At 37.2% G+C, this 16,903-nt stretch overlaps 2 protein-coding genes across 19 annotated transcripts in view; both read left to right on the forward strand.

Annotated features, from left to right (window-relative positions):
- Nucleotides 1-3,680, forward strand: part of svila (supervillin a) — a 76,035-nt gene extending 72,355 nt beyond the window's left edge. For 14 of the 17 annotated variants that reach the window (XM_034309189.2, XM_026915979.3, XM_026915972.3 and 11 more), the window contains 4 exons: nucleotides 484-605; nucleotides 796-951; nucleotides 1,434-1,454; nucleotides 2,725-3,680. In XM_034309189.2, the coding sequence (XP_034165080.2) occupies nucleotides 484-605; nucleotides 796-951; nucleotides 1,434-1,454; nucleotides 2,725-2,811 (386 nt within the window). In that variant the 3' untranslated portion in view covers nucleotides 2,812-3,680. The remainder of the gene's footprint in view (nucleotides 1-483; nucleotides 606-795; nucleotides 952-1,433; nucleotides 1,455-2,724) is intronic. The other 3 variants (XM_026915971.3, XM_026915976.3, XM_053238623.1) reach the window with 2 other exon arrangements.
- Nucleotides 3,681-3,826: 146 nt separating this feature from the next.
- LOC113527272 (GTPase IMAP family member 8) lies at nucleotides 3,827-14,068 on the forward strand. Of its 2 annotated transcripts, none has more exons than XM_053238625.1 (7): nucleotides 3,827-4,712; nucleotides 5,916-5,998; nucleotides 7,230-7,892; nucleotides 8,536-9,276; nucleotides 10,744-11,457; nucleotides 12,570-12,645; nucleotides 12,734-14,068. In XM_053238625.1, exons 2-7 carry the CDS (start codon nucleotides 5,950-5,952, stop codon nucleotides 12,903-12,905), a joined length of 2,415 nt encoding a protein of 804 aa, XP_053094600.1. In that variant the 5' UTR covers nucleotides 3,827-4,712; nucleotides 5,916-5,949; the 3' UTR covers nucleotides 12,906-14,068. The 2 variants fall into 2 exon arrangements, with proteins under 2 accessions (XP_053094600.1, XP_053094602.1); XM_053238627.1 differs by having other exon boundaries at nucleotides 5,939-5,998.
- Nucleotides 14,069-16,903: the final 2,835 nt, after the last annotated feature.

Consider the following 16,903-nt stretch of genomic DNA (forward strand, 5'->3'; position numbering starts at 1 on the left):
CAGGTGCCCTTATCCAGAGTGACTTACAGAAATGAAAGGACATTACATTTTACATTTGTATCTCATTTATTCAATCTGAGCAGTTGAGGGTTAAGGGCCTGGCTCTAGGTCCCAGCTGGGACAGCATGACGGTGCTGGGATTTGAACTTGCAACCTTCCAATCATTAAAATGTGAAATATGATGCATTATATCAACACATGAATAGCCAGCAATAAAAAGGGTATATTCTGTACACCCTGGCTGTCCCACTTAAGCAGTATATCAGGGCATTTTGTTTGCTGGATCTGTACAACCAAAGAGCCAGACATCGTATATTCTGTGAAGTATTTAGCAGCTGAAATTTTAACTGTGTGAAAAGGAAAATTACATGCTAACCACAAGAACAGCTATCTGTATAAATGCCCTGCAGAAACAGCATGTGTTTGAAGTGGGTGTTTGTGCCCTTTTGACTCTTTGTTCTCTGTATTTTTGTGTCTGTGCAGAGAAGAATGAGAAGAAGCCTCCAAAAGCCTACCTGATTCATGCAGGACTGGAGCCACTTACATTCACTAACATGTTCCCCTGCTGGGAGCACAGAGAGGACATCGCTGAGATCACAGAGAAGGTTTTCCACTTCACACACTCTCAGAATGCACAGTCTCCAGCACACTCACAGAGCCCAAAAAGACATGCAGCTTAAAATACCTTTAACTGCACAAAGAATGTAATTTGTAAGAATGATAAGACAAAATAACCAGAGATACATAAATGAATAAACCATTAACTGCCCCTCTTTGCCTTATTCCATGCTATAGGAAGCAGAAGTATGTAATCAGATCATACTAGTGGAAGACGTGTTGGCCAGACTCTGTAAGACCACCTATCCACTGGCTGATCTCATGGCCCGGCCTTTACCAGAAGGTGTCGACCCTCTGCACCTCGAGCTCTACCTGTCAGACGAAGACTTTGAGGTGAGATCCCAACCTTTGTTCAGAACCTGTATATTGATAATTCCGAAAACATACACTGCTAATCAGGTTTAAAGGGTTTGTCCAGAGAGTTTTTGAAGCTGACTTTATCCTAGGGTTTAGCGCTGTATGTTTAAAGGGTACATTCACATTAGAAGGTAGCTCATTTCAACCCCAGTTTGTCTCTAATGGGCAGCATTGTCTAGACTTTTGTGGTTCTGATGGGAAATTGTAGAAGCCAGCAAGGTTAAGCTTGTCACGTCTTCACTGAAGATAAAAGTTTGCCAGATGCGTATTATATTATGATGCTATTTTTCTTTCATTCTGGTCTGTCTTTCTCTCGCCCTCTCATAATCTACTCTCCATCCTCTTTCCTCACCCTGCTGTAAGAAATCTTTTCTTCCTGCTTTCTTCTTTCTCCATTTGTCTCTTGTGGTGGCATAGTCTCATATCTGACAGTGGTTACGTTTTCCTTTCACCCTTAGGGTGTAGGGGCCTATGGGAAGGTGAGTTTTTACAGACTGCTGGTGTTCCCCACATTCACGCAATGCTTGTATTTGGAATCAGTCAGCCAGAAGTTCACTTGCTTGTTTCACAATTCTCACCAAAACGTGTCTTCTGTATAGCCTTGGTGTGGGTTTTTGACCTGCCACACTTTTTTTATTTAATTAATGCATGTGTTTCTCACATTTAACTGATTAATTTGTTTTTATCAAGAGAGACTTCCTGGGTTTGTCCACATGTTTGCTGGTAAATGTACAGTAATGTCCATTTATTCAGTACATGTGTACCAGCCTTGCTATTAACCACTATAACTTCAGATGCAGAAATGCCCTACATCTATTAATATTGAATAATGCCAAATACTAGTCAGCAACCTGATTTCTCACAAAGTGAACAAAGGATCTGCACTGAAATAAAATCATTTAACATGTACCTCTAACTACAGCATGACAAATAAAACGCCATAGCTGCATACCGTAAGTAACTAAATATTTCTTTCCTGTGAAAACTGTTATTAAAACTATAGTGGTTTTATCTGGCTGTATTACAGTGAAACTTTGAATAGGTCTATAGTACATAGCTGTCCAACATGTACACATTTCAGTTTTTTTAATTGACATTTCAAGCGTCCAGGCACAACTGAGCCCGTACTTTTCTATATAGAAGTGTTTGTGGAACATGAACAATGGAGACTTGTCTACTGAAACACTAGTACTGCACTATTGTAGATATGCAATTACATACACATTAGATATGCCTTGTAGCTACATTCACAGGCCTATTTATCAGCTGCGCTTACCATGTAGGGCACTTTGTCAGTAAAATTAGTCAGTTTCATATAAAATGTCAGCTTCCTCTATCCCCCTCCATCAGTGGAAATGAACTAGCACAGCATGGACACTAACATGTGTGTTGCACTAGTATGAATGTTGGGGTGGAGGCCTGCATAGCAACAGAGGCTGCTGTTATTATATTCATATCTACCAAGTCACCTATATAGCAGTTGTAGCTAATTAAAGGGCCAGTGAGTGTAGCTATAAGGCATACATAATAACTGGGCAAAGGGTGTGTATAAAGCTAAATCAAAAAGGGAGAAATTTCCTCTTCAGGCATTAGTGAGTATTTCGGTTTTAAACATGTGTATGTGGGTGTTTGGCAGAACTATGGATATCTTGATCTTTCCACAATGGGTCTTTTAAGTATCTAATCAGCTTAGTATGTTTCCTCAAATACCATGTGTTTTGTGTTTTTGTGTGTCTGTTACTTTTACAGAAAGCACTGGAGATGAACAGGATGGAGTATGAAGCTTTGCCAGGATGGAAGCAGGTGAATTTGAAGAAAGCCAAAGGATTGTTCTAGTGGGTTTAAGAGTATGAAGATGTACAGACGGGGCGATAATCGCTGTTGAAGTGCTGAAAGACATGGAACATGCATGTGGTGCATCTCACACTCCCTTTTTAGCTGAACTTTATAAATGTACACATGTGGATGTGCTGGTGTGAGTGCACTGGAAAGGAATATAAAAAGAAAAGAAAGGAGCGATGGATATGGACAGAGATCAGCAGAGGTTTACCAGCCTCTTGGAGCATCTCTCTTTCTATTCCCTTTTTTTCAGTTTGTTAAACTGTAAAAAGCTGTAAATTACTGTAATGTTTCTTTGATCGAGAGTTTGTGTTTTCCAGCTTTTTTTGTTCATTCCACTACATGTCCATGTAGCAGAAGTCAAGCTGCCATTATGGTTTCCTGTAAACTAAAATAGAAAAGATCTAATATAATTTGATTAATGCAATGGTCACACCACACCAGCAGACTGTTTTTTGCTTTAAAGTGCTAACCATTATTTTTACTTGCGTAAACACTTAACAGGGATTTTGTTGCAGTACATGTACAGTAGAGTATGAATATTTACAGAGATAATAATGTACTAATGATCCTGTCTAATGTCACTCACAGCCTGATCTACATGCCATTACAAATTCCCCTGCTATCATACAGGTGCTGAAAGGTGTGGGTGTGACTGAGTAATGTGTGAGTGTGTGGTTAACATGAATTGAATTAAATATTGTTGAACTGGAGGTGAATTAAATCTCCTTGCTCAGATTCTACAGTGTATAGTGCCTTCGCTTTTATGTACAGTTTATATAATGAAATATAATAGTATGCAATTTTAATATTTTTGTGACTATATAAATAATATCAGAGGGAAATAAAACAGTGAACGATGAAAATACGCAGTCAGTAGTGTGCTCCTCTTGTTTTAAAGCATCAGCAAACTTTATCTGTCATCTCCAAGTTAAAGTTGGTGTGTTAGATTAGAGTTGATGTGACAAACGCATTGTGAATATTGTGAGTTTGTATTTTATTTTTAAACTAGCAAAAGAATCCAGGGCAAAACATCACCTGATGTTTTCTCATTGAGTTGTTTTGTCTGCTATTCAATTCAGTTCAATTCAATTCAATTTTATTTGTATAGCGCTTTTAACAATGAACATTGTCTCAAACCATCTTTACGGAACATAAACAGAAAAACATGCAAACATTCCTAGATGTTAGACAAAATTATCCCTAGTGAGCAAGCCTGAGGTGACTGAGGCGACTGTGGCAAGGAAAAACTCCCTTAGATGATATGAGGAAGAAACCTCGAGAGGAACCAGACTCAAAAGGGAACCCATCCTCATTTGGGTGACACTGGAGAGTGTTCCTTTCTGCATTTATGTATAGTCATAATTTTATGTGTATATTAATTTAGAGATTGTGCCAGCTCCAGTAGACAGAGGCCAACCCTACGAGGATCCTGAGGCATCCAGAGATGGACCCGCTCCAGCTGGTTTCTGCCTCATGAGGATTTGGGTATTCAAAGCAACGTTGCCAACCCTATGTGGACTTTGAGGAAGATAACAACCTCCATGTGCCTCGGGATGGGTAGAAGAAGGGAAAACAAGTGGAAAGGAATTAGCGTAGCTGCTGTTCATAATATTAGCAAGCACTAAATCATAATGTGCAATTAATCAGATGTACTGAAGTACAAGGTTATGGTGTGTATTAAGGTATGTTGTTCTCTCAAACCTAGATCTCACGATAGGAGTCAATTGAGTCAACTTTGAATTTGATGTAATAGAGTGTACTGAGAAGTTTCATTTTCATATACCCAAAAGTAGTCCATCCTGTTTTCTGAATGCACAAAAGGACTGTGTTATTGTACTTTCTTCATTTCCCACTGACGTGTGTGGAGCGATTGGGCCCCACAGATCAAGATACAGGTAAAGTAAAAATACTTATATTATGATTTAAGTATAAGGATAAAGGATAAGTATAAGGATTAAGGATATAGATGAAATACATTGAAGGGATTGGTTTGTCTTTAGAGGGAGAAAAATAATAGATTATGGTTGGACATAATGTAATAAAAAAAGAATGGTTTAAAGACAAAGTATTTTTGTATATACCATGCTGAATAAGTTGCTGGTTTAAAGTAAGACAGTAAGATTTAGTGTAAGTAGATTTCTATTCACTACCATGTTACTATAAATTGTCATTTTAAGGCAGCGGTCTTCAGTCTTATCCACAAAGGGCCATTGTGGCTCCTGCGTGGTTGGAAAAGCCTGCAGCCACACCAGCCCTTTGTGGATAAGACTGAATACCCTTGTTTTAAGGCATTTTAGATGTATCATTCATTTTCTTCTTACCTACACCCAGTCAGGCATGTCAGTGAAACTTAGTGAAACTTAGTGAAACTTAGTGAAACTTAGTGAAACTGTCATGGTACTTACCATTTTTGCATCAAAATAATTAAGTTCTTTTGTGTACCGTAAATTTACCTGCTTAATTCCAAATACTTGATAGAGTATTTTAGTTAAACTGTCTTGGATTTTATCATGTTTACCATGATTTTACTAAACAATTACAGAGTAAACATTAGGCATTTATATCTCACCTATTCAGGTAATACCTGTAACTGGAGGGACTGTTTTATTAAAAAAAAAAAAAAAAAACAGAGTGAGAAGAAACATAACCCCAGTTCCTAGAAACGTGTATTAATTTAGTTTTAAGAATTTTGATTGTGTTTAATTTAAAGAAATAATCATTTACATTAACAGCAAAGTGATGATTGTCTTTAAAACTACATCTTCCATAAATGAATAGCAACGCATACTATGACAGAAATGAGGTGAGGAAGCTTAAGGGGGTAAAAAGATTCTCAAAATCCACATGGAATGAATGTCATGTTTTGGCAATAATACATTTTTAATATCGTCTGGTTACATCTTCATATATCAGCTGAAGGACTTTTGTGTGTACTTTGTTTGTAATGTGTGTACTTTGCTGTAATTTTTTTTTTTTTACTATCTCTACAATTATCACTGAAATACAATACTCCCTAGATTCTCCCTATTTGAATCTATTTGTCCTGTGTATAATTAAAAAAATTAATAGATTAAAACAATTCTGTCTGCTTTGCCCAGCTCTAAATTTTGAGCTTGCTCAGATTTCTAGGTTATGACAACACAGAAGATGGCTTCAACTGGAGATCCACCTCAAGAATCAGGTGAACTTCACAGATTGTTCTTGACCTATTGCCTTTTTGTCATTGTTTCTCTGATCATGTATGGAAAGCAAATGGTTACATCACAGTGCTTTGCATAATTATTCAGCCCCCTTGAAACCTGGAACTGAAATGGACTTACTTGGGATTTTATTGCATTGATCTACACAAAATAGCCCACAAAATTTGAAGGAACAATCAATATAGTTCACAAAATTATTTACAAAAAAACTAAAAGTTGTAATTGCAGAAATATTCATCCTTGTTGCTGTGAAACCCCTCAGTATGTTCTGGTGCAAACATTTGCCATTCAGTCACATAATTAGTTGTATGGAGTCCGTCTGTGCTGTTTGCGCTTAATGTCATGTAATCTTAAAATAAACACACCTGTTCCTGGTAGAGGAATGTTGTAAAGTTTGTTAGACAACATACCTAAACAAGCAGTATCATAAAGGTCAAGGAGCTTAAGAAAAAAACAAAAACAAGTGGAAAAGTTTTCAACACCCTTAAATGTCATCATATTCATCTGGATTATTGCAAACCAGTACGCTCTTACAGTAAATTTCCAAAGTTCATTAGCTGGCATCAAAAAAAAAAAAAATTGCTGCTTACATAAGTATTCAAGCTCTTCAATAACAGTTTTAAGTCTGTCAGGGTGAGTTCCTACCAGCTTTGCACACTATTTGGGAGTGATTTTTCACCCATTCATCCTGGTAGATTTGCTCCAGGTGCTTCAGGTTGGCTGGATGTTGTTTGCTGACTGCAGTTTCCAAACATTGCTTGGATTCTCAGTGAGATAAAAAGTGGATATCTATGGATAAAATCTATGGATAAAAAGTGTCACCAGAGCATGATGCTGCCACCACCATAATTCACTGTAGGGATGGAGGTGTGGACTTCATTAGGTTTGAGCCACACATAGCCCTTTGAAGCTTGCCCAAATACAGTAACTTGACCTTGGTCTCTTCACACTAAAAAAAAACACAACTCCACTGAGTAACTCTCATACTTTCATATGGCTCTTTTTAAACAATAGTTTTTTTTTTTTCGTTTGTTTGTCTTTTACACAAATGTGATGAATTCCTGGTGGCTGAATACTTTTGCAATCACTGTATATCATTCTATGTACATGTTTAAGTCTATTCCATTGTTTTGTCATTAGATTGACATAGGCCAAATGCACTGGTTTGACACAAGATTACATAACTGACTAGGAACTTCACATATCTTTCAGAATGTAGGATTATACTAATTGGACCCAGTGAAGCTGACATGGCTTCAACTGGAAACACCATCCTTGGAAGAGATATGTTTGGCTCTCGGAAAAGTAGCAAGTGCATAAAGAGGGATGGAGAGATAGCTGGTAGAAAAATAACATTGGTAGTGACACCTAATCGATGGTCCAGCCTTCCACCGATCGACACCACAGAGCGTGATAAGCAAGAGATAATGCTCAGCATGCTTCTGTGTGATCCTGGACCTCATGCCATCCTTCTAGTCATTGGTGAGGAGAAGATCACAAAGGACATAACTCAGTCAATGGAGGAACACACAGAGCTTCTTGGCCATGAAGTTTGGGATCATACGATATTACTATACTCTTATGGCAATCAGCATGAAGAATGTGTCAGGAGTGCAGGAGAGGCTTTCGAGCAGCTTGCACATAAATGTGGAAACAGATATCATGTTCTCAACAACAGAAACAGTGGTGACAGCATTCAGGTCATAGAACTACTGAAGAAGATAGATGACATGTTGCAAGAAAACAAGGGCAATCACTGTGAGATAGATAGGAAGATCTACCTTCTACAGAAATGGAGGGAAGAAGAGGATAAACGGGCAGAACAAAGACTGCTAACAACACAGAATCAGAGAAAGATGCTGAGATCAAAAATTGGTAAGCTGCATATTATATGTTGATTATAATGACCATTACTATTTTAAAATGTTAGTAAACTTGCAGGATGTATGATTTGGAGATTTAAAAAAAAAAGAAGAAATTTTGCCCTTACTGGTAGAAAAATGCTATTTTAAGCTGCTTTGGAACATGGAGTGTGCTTTTCAACACCATGTGGATTAATCTGATTGGATGTAACTCAAGGATGATTATGTATTTCCTTTATCATCTCAGTGATGAAGAACATCATGAGAATAAAAGCTTTTTTGTACACAGTGTGACTGTAACACCAAATACTAGGTTCAAGACCATAATCTCTTACCTTCATCTAGAGAGTGTGTTTGAGCTACAGTTAGATGGCACTGATTGCTGTATACGCTTTGATCACCAATGCCAGTGTAACTCATTCTCTGGAATCAGTACACAACACAGAACCTACAGAGCATGCTAGCTGGCTAAAGTTAGCTAGCCAGCTAAACCATGCTGTAATAGCACAGCACTTAATGAATTGTACACTGCAGCTTTAAGGTAAAATGATTAACCAGCTGTTAGCTTATTATGTAGTGTTTCCATATGATTTCAGAACATTTTCTGACACAGTAACATAATTCTCTTGATCCCATTTTGCTCTTTATTTTTATAGGAAGCACAAGCCATATTTCTGAGATCAGAATTTTGCTGACAGGTTATCAATATTCTGGAAAGAGCTCAACAGGGAACACAATTCTGGCAGAGAAGGCATTTCCCTTAAAGAGGATCACAAAATGTGTAAAAAGTCAAGGAGACGTTCAAGGAAGGCATCTTACTATAGTGGATACTCCAGGACGATGGCGAATTCACCAAGTCAAGTTTACTTCTGAGTTTTTCAAGCAGGACATAGTGCTTAGCGCAACTCAGTGTCCACCAGGCCCCCACATTTTGCTTGTGCTTGTCCGTTTAGCCACTTCATTCACTGAAAACAACAGGAGGGCAATGGAGGGCCACTTGCAGCTTTTCGGTGACAATGTTTGGAGATACACCATGGTGCTGTTCACATGTGGGGACTTTCTGGGAGAAACAACGATTGAGCAGTTTATTGAGAGTGAAGGGGAAGCGCTCCAGTGGCTAGTGCAGAAATGTAACAACAGGTATCATGTTTTCAACAACAAGAGGGAAGATGATCGCTTTCAGGTTTCTGAACTGCTTGAAAAGATTGATGAGGTTGTTGCTAGTAATGGTGGTGGCCATTTTGAAGTGGATCAGATGATATTACAGGAGGTCCAAAAGAAGAGGAAGGTGGCAGAAGAACAAGCTAGAAAGAGGAGACTGAAGGCACAAGAGGAACAAAAGGGGGGAAAAATAGCATCTTGTTCAGATTCTAAAAAAAGTGACAAATTACTAATGAGTAAGTTTTTGTCTCTCTTTTTAAAATCAGATACATATGATATACACACTCTTTTATCAAGCTGGATATGAATGGATTTATTTGTAAATCACCTGTAGGAGCATTTACACAAGAAATTTGGTATTCATGAAAATCTGATAAGTTTGGAAAAATGGTTATATTGTACACATGCTCCTGAGTGTGGGTAAATTTACATATAAGAAAACTAACTAAAATAAACCCTGATTGATAATTAATATCATATAAATCGCAAAGAATTACTGCACTTTTATTTATGGAATATGTTGTCGGGTTTAAATTGCATTGTTAAATTGAATTTTTATTTCAATTATACACACAAATTTGATGGTGTGTGAAATCCATTTGATTCATATTAATGGCATTAATTAAAAAAGCAAGCCAGCATAAATCTCTAAATTAAGACAAATAAGACCAGCCATTCAATTAAGAAGAAATGCAGGTGTGTAGAAGGAGGAAGCACTGCAATGACTTAGATGGTGTGCAAGTCATTTGTCACAGCATCTTCTTTTAATGCTGTGCAACACTTTATTAGCACTAAGTGATTTTTTCCACCTCTCTTTTCAGGTCAAACCATTTTCTTTTCAGCTCACTTAATTCACATCTAATTCACCTTTTGATGTGATTTGACTTGAGATTTGGACTTTCCTTTCAGTTGCTGTTACTCTGTTAAATTATATATATATATTAATGATATAGAAGTGAGCCAAAATAACTTTCACTTTTTTTTTTTTTTTTTTTAATTTACTCATCATTTTATCTGTCAGCTTTGCCTTTTATGGAGTTTTGTGGGAGTCACCCAGTGCAAATCAGCTGTGCCATGCACATGGCTGGTAATTTACTTTTGTAAATCTGGCAAAATCCATGAATTTTTTTTTTTTGTTTAGCTTGGCTTACACAAACTTTTACACACAACTTTACTAAAAGATTGATAAATGAGGCCTAATGCTATATGCACTGAATGAGGGCACTGAAAATAGGTAAGAATTAAGTAAATGTACATTCAATTTAATTATTAAAGAGTCATCAGGAGAGAGGACATGGTGCTTTCTTAACATGGCACATTGCAGTTTTTTTTTTTTTTTTAGGATACTGAAAAAAGAGAGTCTGGTGAATACACGGCTGTTTATGGCTCATATAGCATAAGTGAAATCAGGAACGAACCTGTCTTGCAGGCATTCCACGAAATTAAATGTAACTTTAAACTGGAAAAAAATTATATTATGCTTTAATTATTTAAATACATGTAATCCCTTGCAAATTGCTGTGGAATACTAGGAATAAAACACTTTTTTTTGGAACTGTTAAAGGAAAGTAATCAGGTTCACTTAAGTAATCAGGCCTCAACACATCATACTATCATTTTCCTATAACGGCACACCTGCTGTGTTTTACTTCTTACCTAAATGCATTGAGAAATCATTTATGAACATTTCTATTTGCTTACAGGGGCCTCACTCAGTGTTCCTGACCTCAACATTGTGCTAATTGGTTTTGAAAGAGCTGGAAAGACCACAGTTGGAAACATTATCCTAGGCAAAAACATTTTTCCCAAAAGAAAGACTTTACAGAGTGTGCAGCAACATGGACTAGTAGCAGGAAGACAGGTTGTTGTAGTAGACACTCCAGGCTGGGATTGGGAAAATGTTTTGAAGAAAACGCCTGTGCTTGACTGGCAGATAGTGCAGAGTGTTCAGACTCCTTGTTCCAAAGTCGCACCTGTTGTATTCCTTCTGGTTGTGCGAGCAGCTCTTTCCTTCAAAGAGGTGAACAAACGCACAACAGAAGAATATCTGCAACTTCTTGGTGACTGTGTCTGGAGCCACACCATAGTGCTGTTCACTACTGGGGGCTGGATGGAAGACATAGACATAGAACAGCATATTGAGAGTGAAGGGGATGCCCTGCAGTGGCTTGTAGAAAAATGTGGGAACAGATACCATGTTCTTGACACTACAGGGAAGAAAGAAGATGTACAAGTCCCTGAACTGATGAGAAAGATTGAACAATTAGTGGCAAATAACAAGGACTGTCCTTTTCAGTTAGATAAAAAAATCTGTGAGACAGTTGAGAGGAAATACTCCATTGTAAGCAATCAAACCTCACAGAGGATGTTAAAAGACAGTAAGAAATACGGCAGCATGATCTGGCCTCCACCTAACAGTAAGTTTAAAAAAAAGCTTCATTTTTATCAAGAAAACTAACATACTGATGTACAGTAGTATACTGCAGTGTTTAGTTTGTCCTAATTAAATGACTAGTTTTAATTGTCATGAGTTTCAGAAGACTGAATTTCACAAAACCTTAGGCCATAAAATCTCAAACAATTGCATCAAATTCAGGTCCTGAAGAGTCACAGAGATTTGTTTTTTCCCCCATATTTACACTCCAAATTCAAGCAATGAATGCATTGCTCATTAGCTGACAAGTTTTAAAAATTGTGTAAAACGAGTTAGAATGTTAAACCCTAAATTTGCCCTCCAGGACAGGGCTTATCCCCTCATCTAGAAGTATTTTAGCATAATGAATAATGGCTAAAATACTCACACATACAGTTGTGGTGATAAGTTTACATATGCATTGTAGAATCTGCAAAATGTTAATAATTTTAGAGGGATCATAAATTTTTTAGTACTGCCCTGAGTAAGCTATTTCACATAACAGATATTTGCATATAGTCCACACGACAAAATAATAATTTAATTTTAATTTTCCACAAATGAACCAGTTCAAAAGTTTACAAATGCGTGATTCTTAATACTGTGTGTTACCAGGATGTTCAATGACTGTTTTTATATTTTGTGATAGTTGTTTTTTTGTCCCGAGCAGTTATACTGTCCACTATTGTTCAGAAAAATCCTCCAGATCCTGCACATTATTTGATTTTCCTGCATATTTGACCCCTTTCCAACAGTGGCTATATGATGTTGGGATCCATCTTTTCACACATAGGACAACTGAGGGACTCATACACAACTATTACAAAAGATGCAAACATTCATTGATTCTCAAGAAGACAACACAATAAATTAGGAGCCAGGGGGATGTAAACTTTTGAACAGGTCTTCTGTTCTTTTTTGTCTTCTGGGAAAAATGTAAACATCTTACAGTATGTAGCTTCTGAAGGGCAGTACTACCTGGGGGAAAAAAAAAAAGTTAAACAAACTAATGACCACAACTGTAAAATATGTTTTGCCTTAAATTCAAAAATGTCAATTTGCACTCCAATTTCCTAATACTGAATGTAATCCTAATCTAACTGTCTTATTCACCAGTGTGTGATGATGATCAGAGCTCTGGGTATAGCTCATTTCAATCTCTGCCTGGGACTTCATCCACTCCATCATTAAGGTAGGCAAAAGAAACAAATAGAACATATTCAGGCACACAAATGATGAACATTTCAATGGTATCTGACTAAAATTGATGGTTGCTTCAGATATAACCCAACAGAGATGGGTCAAGCTCAAGGAATTCACTTCAGTAAGAGCAGAACTCTGGGAGACCTGTGTATTCCAGCACGCTCAAAAGCAGACCCTGACACTACCAGTTTGAAATCTATAAGAGAGCGAGCAAAAGAAAAGAGACTGAAAACTGAGTCCCTGAAATAAACATTTAAAAAAAAAAGAAACTGTCTGTGAAAGGACTATAAAAGCACCATCACTCACCAATACAAAGTTAATGCACCAGATTTAAACTGATGTATTTTTGTCATATGCAATTTGATCCAGTGATGGATGTTAAAGTAGGAAAAACAACATCTAATGATAAAACTACTGGCAACAGCAAGTGATAAATAAAGGATCTATTGGCTTGTAAAACATCAGCATATTTTACACAGTATGTGCAATAAGAATAATTTGCGAATATAATGTGAAAACTGTAGAAAATATATCTGTTTTCTTAATGTTTTATACCGTATGTATGCTTCAATAGGAAATTTATGGTGGTTGCTATGATTTGTAATTTCATAACCTTTGTATTATAAGGTTCTGTCTGAGTGAAGAATGAATGTCAGATAAAATAAGGTCATGATACCTTGTAATATATTTGTAAAGCACAACAACCTATCCGGTATGTACTCAGAATTTGTAGAGGTACTTGTTATAAATCTTACATGTTTTGATATGTCATGGCCAGCAGGGGGAGATATGCTACAGGAAATTATCCTAAACACTGCGTACTACAGACATACATGAGGGAGTTATTTTACTATTTTGACGCACATGAAATGTGCTGTTGTTATTATTATTATTATTATTATTATTATTATTATCTGTACATATGATCCATCTTGTACGTTAGCAGGGAGCATTCAACTTTTGTCAACTATCATAATTGTATAACAGTAAACTTTGGCAGACAGTATACGTTTTCCGATTTAGTAGGTCATACATTTAGGAAACTGTCAAAGCATTGTAAACATGATTTTTAATATGGCAAACAACCTTTTCCTGAGTATCACAATGCTCTCACCAAAAAGTGAGCAATCCCACCATCTGCAGTCATTTTGGTTTTACGTATGCAGGCGGTTCTGTTTAAAGGTCAAATGTTTGTGTAGGTGGCACATGCCATTTTGACTTGGGTAGTATTTTAATGGCTGGGAATGATAACTGTTCTATTTGAAATGGAAACCAGTACATGACTAGACTGTGTTTTGGTGAAGAGAGATCTACAGTCCGCTACTACTGAGGACTAGTGGGATCATGTCAACACTGTGCTTATTCACTGTCCAAATGAATATATCACTCAATAAACATTCATCTAGATTGCACTATCACTACATTTTTTTTGCTTTATTGTGTTAATGTTTCTACAAAAAATGCCTTTTTATTGCCTGGCAATCACAATGTTTTTTAATCAAAATCTATTAAATAATAAACATGGGAGCAAAATTTACTACAAGGTATTCAGTTGTGTTACACAAAGCTTAATAACTGTTAGATTGTCTCACATATCACAAAACCTTCTCTGATCATGTGACCTTAATGGACTCATTTCTCTAATATTTAGCAATAAAATCACATGTATGTGTGTGTGTGTGTGTGTGTGTGTGTGTGTGTGTGTTTACCATTCTCATTCACATGACTTGTGAGATGCAGCTGATATCAGAAGTTTGGTAAATGGAAAAGTCTGTAGCCTCTCTTCACAATGAAAGATTTCTTCTACTGCTCTGCCTCCTCTACATATTTTCCCATTTCCCTATTGCATTCTTGCATATATTAATGTGTAAAAGAAAGAGGACAAGAACATGAAGAGAAAGCAGGTCTGGTTAAGAGGCCTGACTGTTGGACTTCTTGTGGTTCAATACAGAAGCAAAGAAAAGTGCAGTGTTTCCAGGAACGTCCACCAGGCCTCATGCAGTAACTGGGTGAAAGGATCTGTAACTTTAGAGTAGGTCATTCTTCAACAAAAGTCTTTAACAACTCTTTGTCTCCCAACAAGCTGTTATGAAAGAGTTCTTCTCTCTTGGGTTGTTTAAATGATGAAGCTTTTTTCTCCCTGCAAGATACTGGCCTTGTATTTAAAAACCCAAACCACAAATACATAACTGCAGTGAAACGTTATGATGTTATCGTTTCATATTATTTTTCCCAGGGGCGTGGCAGCACAGTGGGTATAGGATTAATGCCTCACACCCCCAGGGTCCCTGGTTTGATTTTGAGCTCTGTTACTGCCAGAGTGAACTTTCCTCTACGCTCTCAGGTTTCTTCCCACCTCCCAAAAACAGGCCGATAGGTGGATGGCTACTTTAAATTGTCCCTAGGTGTGAATGAGTTTGTGAATGTATGAGTGAATGGTGTCCTGCAATGGACTGAAATCCCATCCAGGAATTATTCCACACATCCCACCCAGTGGGACAGGCTCTGGGTCCACCATGACCCTGATTAGGATAAAGCAGTTACTGAAGAAGAATGAATGAAGTATTTTCCCTGCCTGTATTTTCATGGCAACATTTGCCTCACTCAATCAGCAGATGATTAGATTGGAGCAAAGGTCATTACATTCATTACATTTTGAGGAAAGATTACTGAAGTGATTCGTACTGATGAACATTATGAACAAGGACATAGATTTTTCATGATTTCAGATTATTTTTAATGAAAACCTGCCCAATAATGTTCACACTAATATGAAATAGTAGTGGTTACAATACCATCACTATAAACCTTACAGACCTGTATTTGAATGCCTTGAAGCTGTTGAAGACTGATGAATGACAGTAAAACAGAAAGCTTCGAGACTTTTCAGCAACATTATCTTATTACCCTACTCGGGGTATGTTTATGTTTGTGATTAATTATAAGATAACGCCGGAAGTATAAAGAATACCAGTCAATATCTACCCTGCCATATGTCACGTATACACCAGGAGTGCATGTCTGCTCTCTGCACAAAGACAAGCACAGCAGGAAGGGCGAGCGGGCTGACGTTTGGCAGGTATCTCTCTAATGCTCTTAGCCATCTGCCAATCTCCTGCTTGCTCCCCAAGAACATAATGTTTCTGATTAGTGTGTTAAATTCACCACAGTCTGGCTGAGTGGCGGCTCTGCAGTCCCTGGCTGCACAGTTAGCAGGCTTGGCTAACGGCCACCATGCTGCCACTCTCCTTCCCACTGCTGAATGAACTGAATTAAGCTGTAGGTATCAGAGCTGTGGAGGATCAGGACAGCAGGAGTCACAAGGCTCTTCTCCACTGACTTTTGTTTCTGTAAAAATAAGCATGTCACACTGTATATAATCTTACAGGTACAGCTGTACAACTAATCCAAATATTTCACTTTCTATCTGTCATTTTGAGACAGGTCTTTCTTTACTCATTCATTTTCTTTGCAGTTGCCACGTGTCTCTCTGTTCTGGAAAAAACTTGAGCTCAACTTTTCCTACCCAAAGATGTAATAACCCACTAGAGATGGCCACAAGCTGAAATGATTTATGGAAATATAAGTTCCTTTATTTTATTTTGTTGTTATACTCTCTCTTTGGCTTATCAGTGGTATCTGCCTGTATTAACCCAGATTTCTTTTCCTAGTTATTGAGTCTGCACAAAAGTTACCATGTTCTTTCCATACAGTGGTATGGAAAGCAGTGGTGTATAGTAATAAAATAGAATCAGTTTATACTGTAATTAAATATGTTTTGGGAATATTTTGACATTATGGGTAATTTTTCTGGCAACTTTAGATTTGGCCTCACTACATTTTCAAAATCAAATGATTTCCTTTACACTGAGAAATTTCAACAGACACTCCAATATGAATCCAAAAAGGTTATTTCTTGGTTGTTCAGTCACTCAAACGGTTTCAAATCTGTGAGATAGCTCTATAGAAGGTGTGTGGATACAGACTATGGTCAGTATGGCTGGACAAAACATGGATCCCTCCATTAAAGCCTGTCTAACAGCAAGCTCACCAGCTAATGTTTATGATATAAGCAATCTTCAAAGTGCATGATGTATTTACCTTCTCAAAACAGCAAACTGTAAGGTCAGTGTTATTGAATTAACCACTGAATGTCTCTATGTTAATTGATCTAAAGCAAGTACTACTATAATCTCATTTAAAAGTGTTACTTTACAATGTGAGTGGTCATGTTGATATAATGTCAT

The sequence above is a fragment of the Pangasianodon hypophthalmus genome, chromosome 12, assembly GCF_027358585.1.
Source record: "Pangasianodon hypophthalmus isolate fPanHyp1 chromosome 12, fPanHyp1.pri, whole genome shotgun sequence".
In the NCBI taxonomy this organism is placed as follows: domain Eukaryota; kingdom Metazoa; phylum Chordata; class Actinopteri; order Siluriformes; family Pangasiidae; genus Pangasianodon; species Pangasianodon hypophthalmus.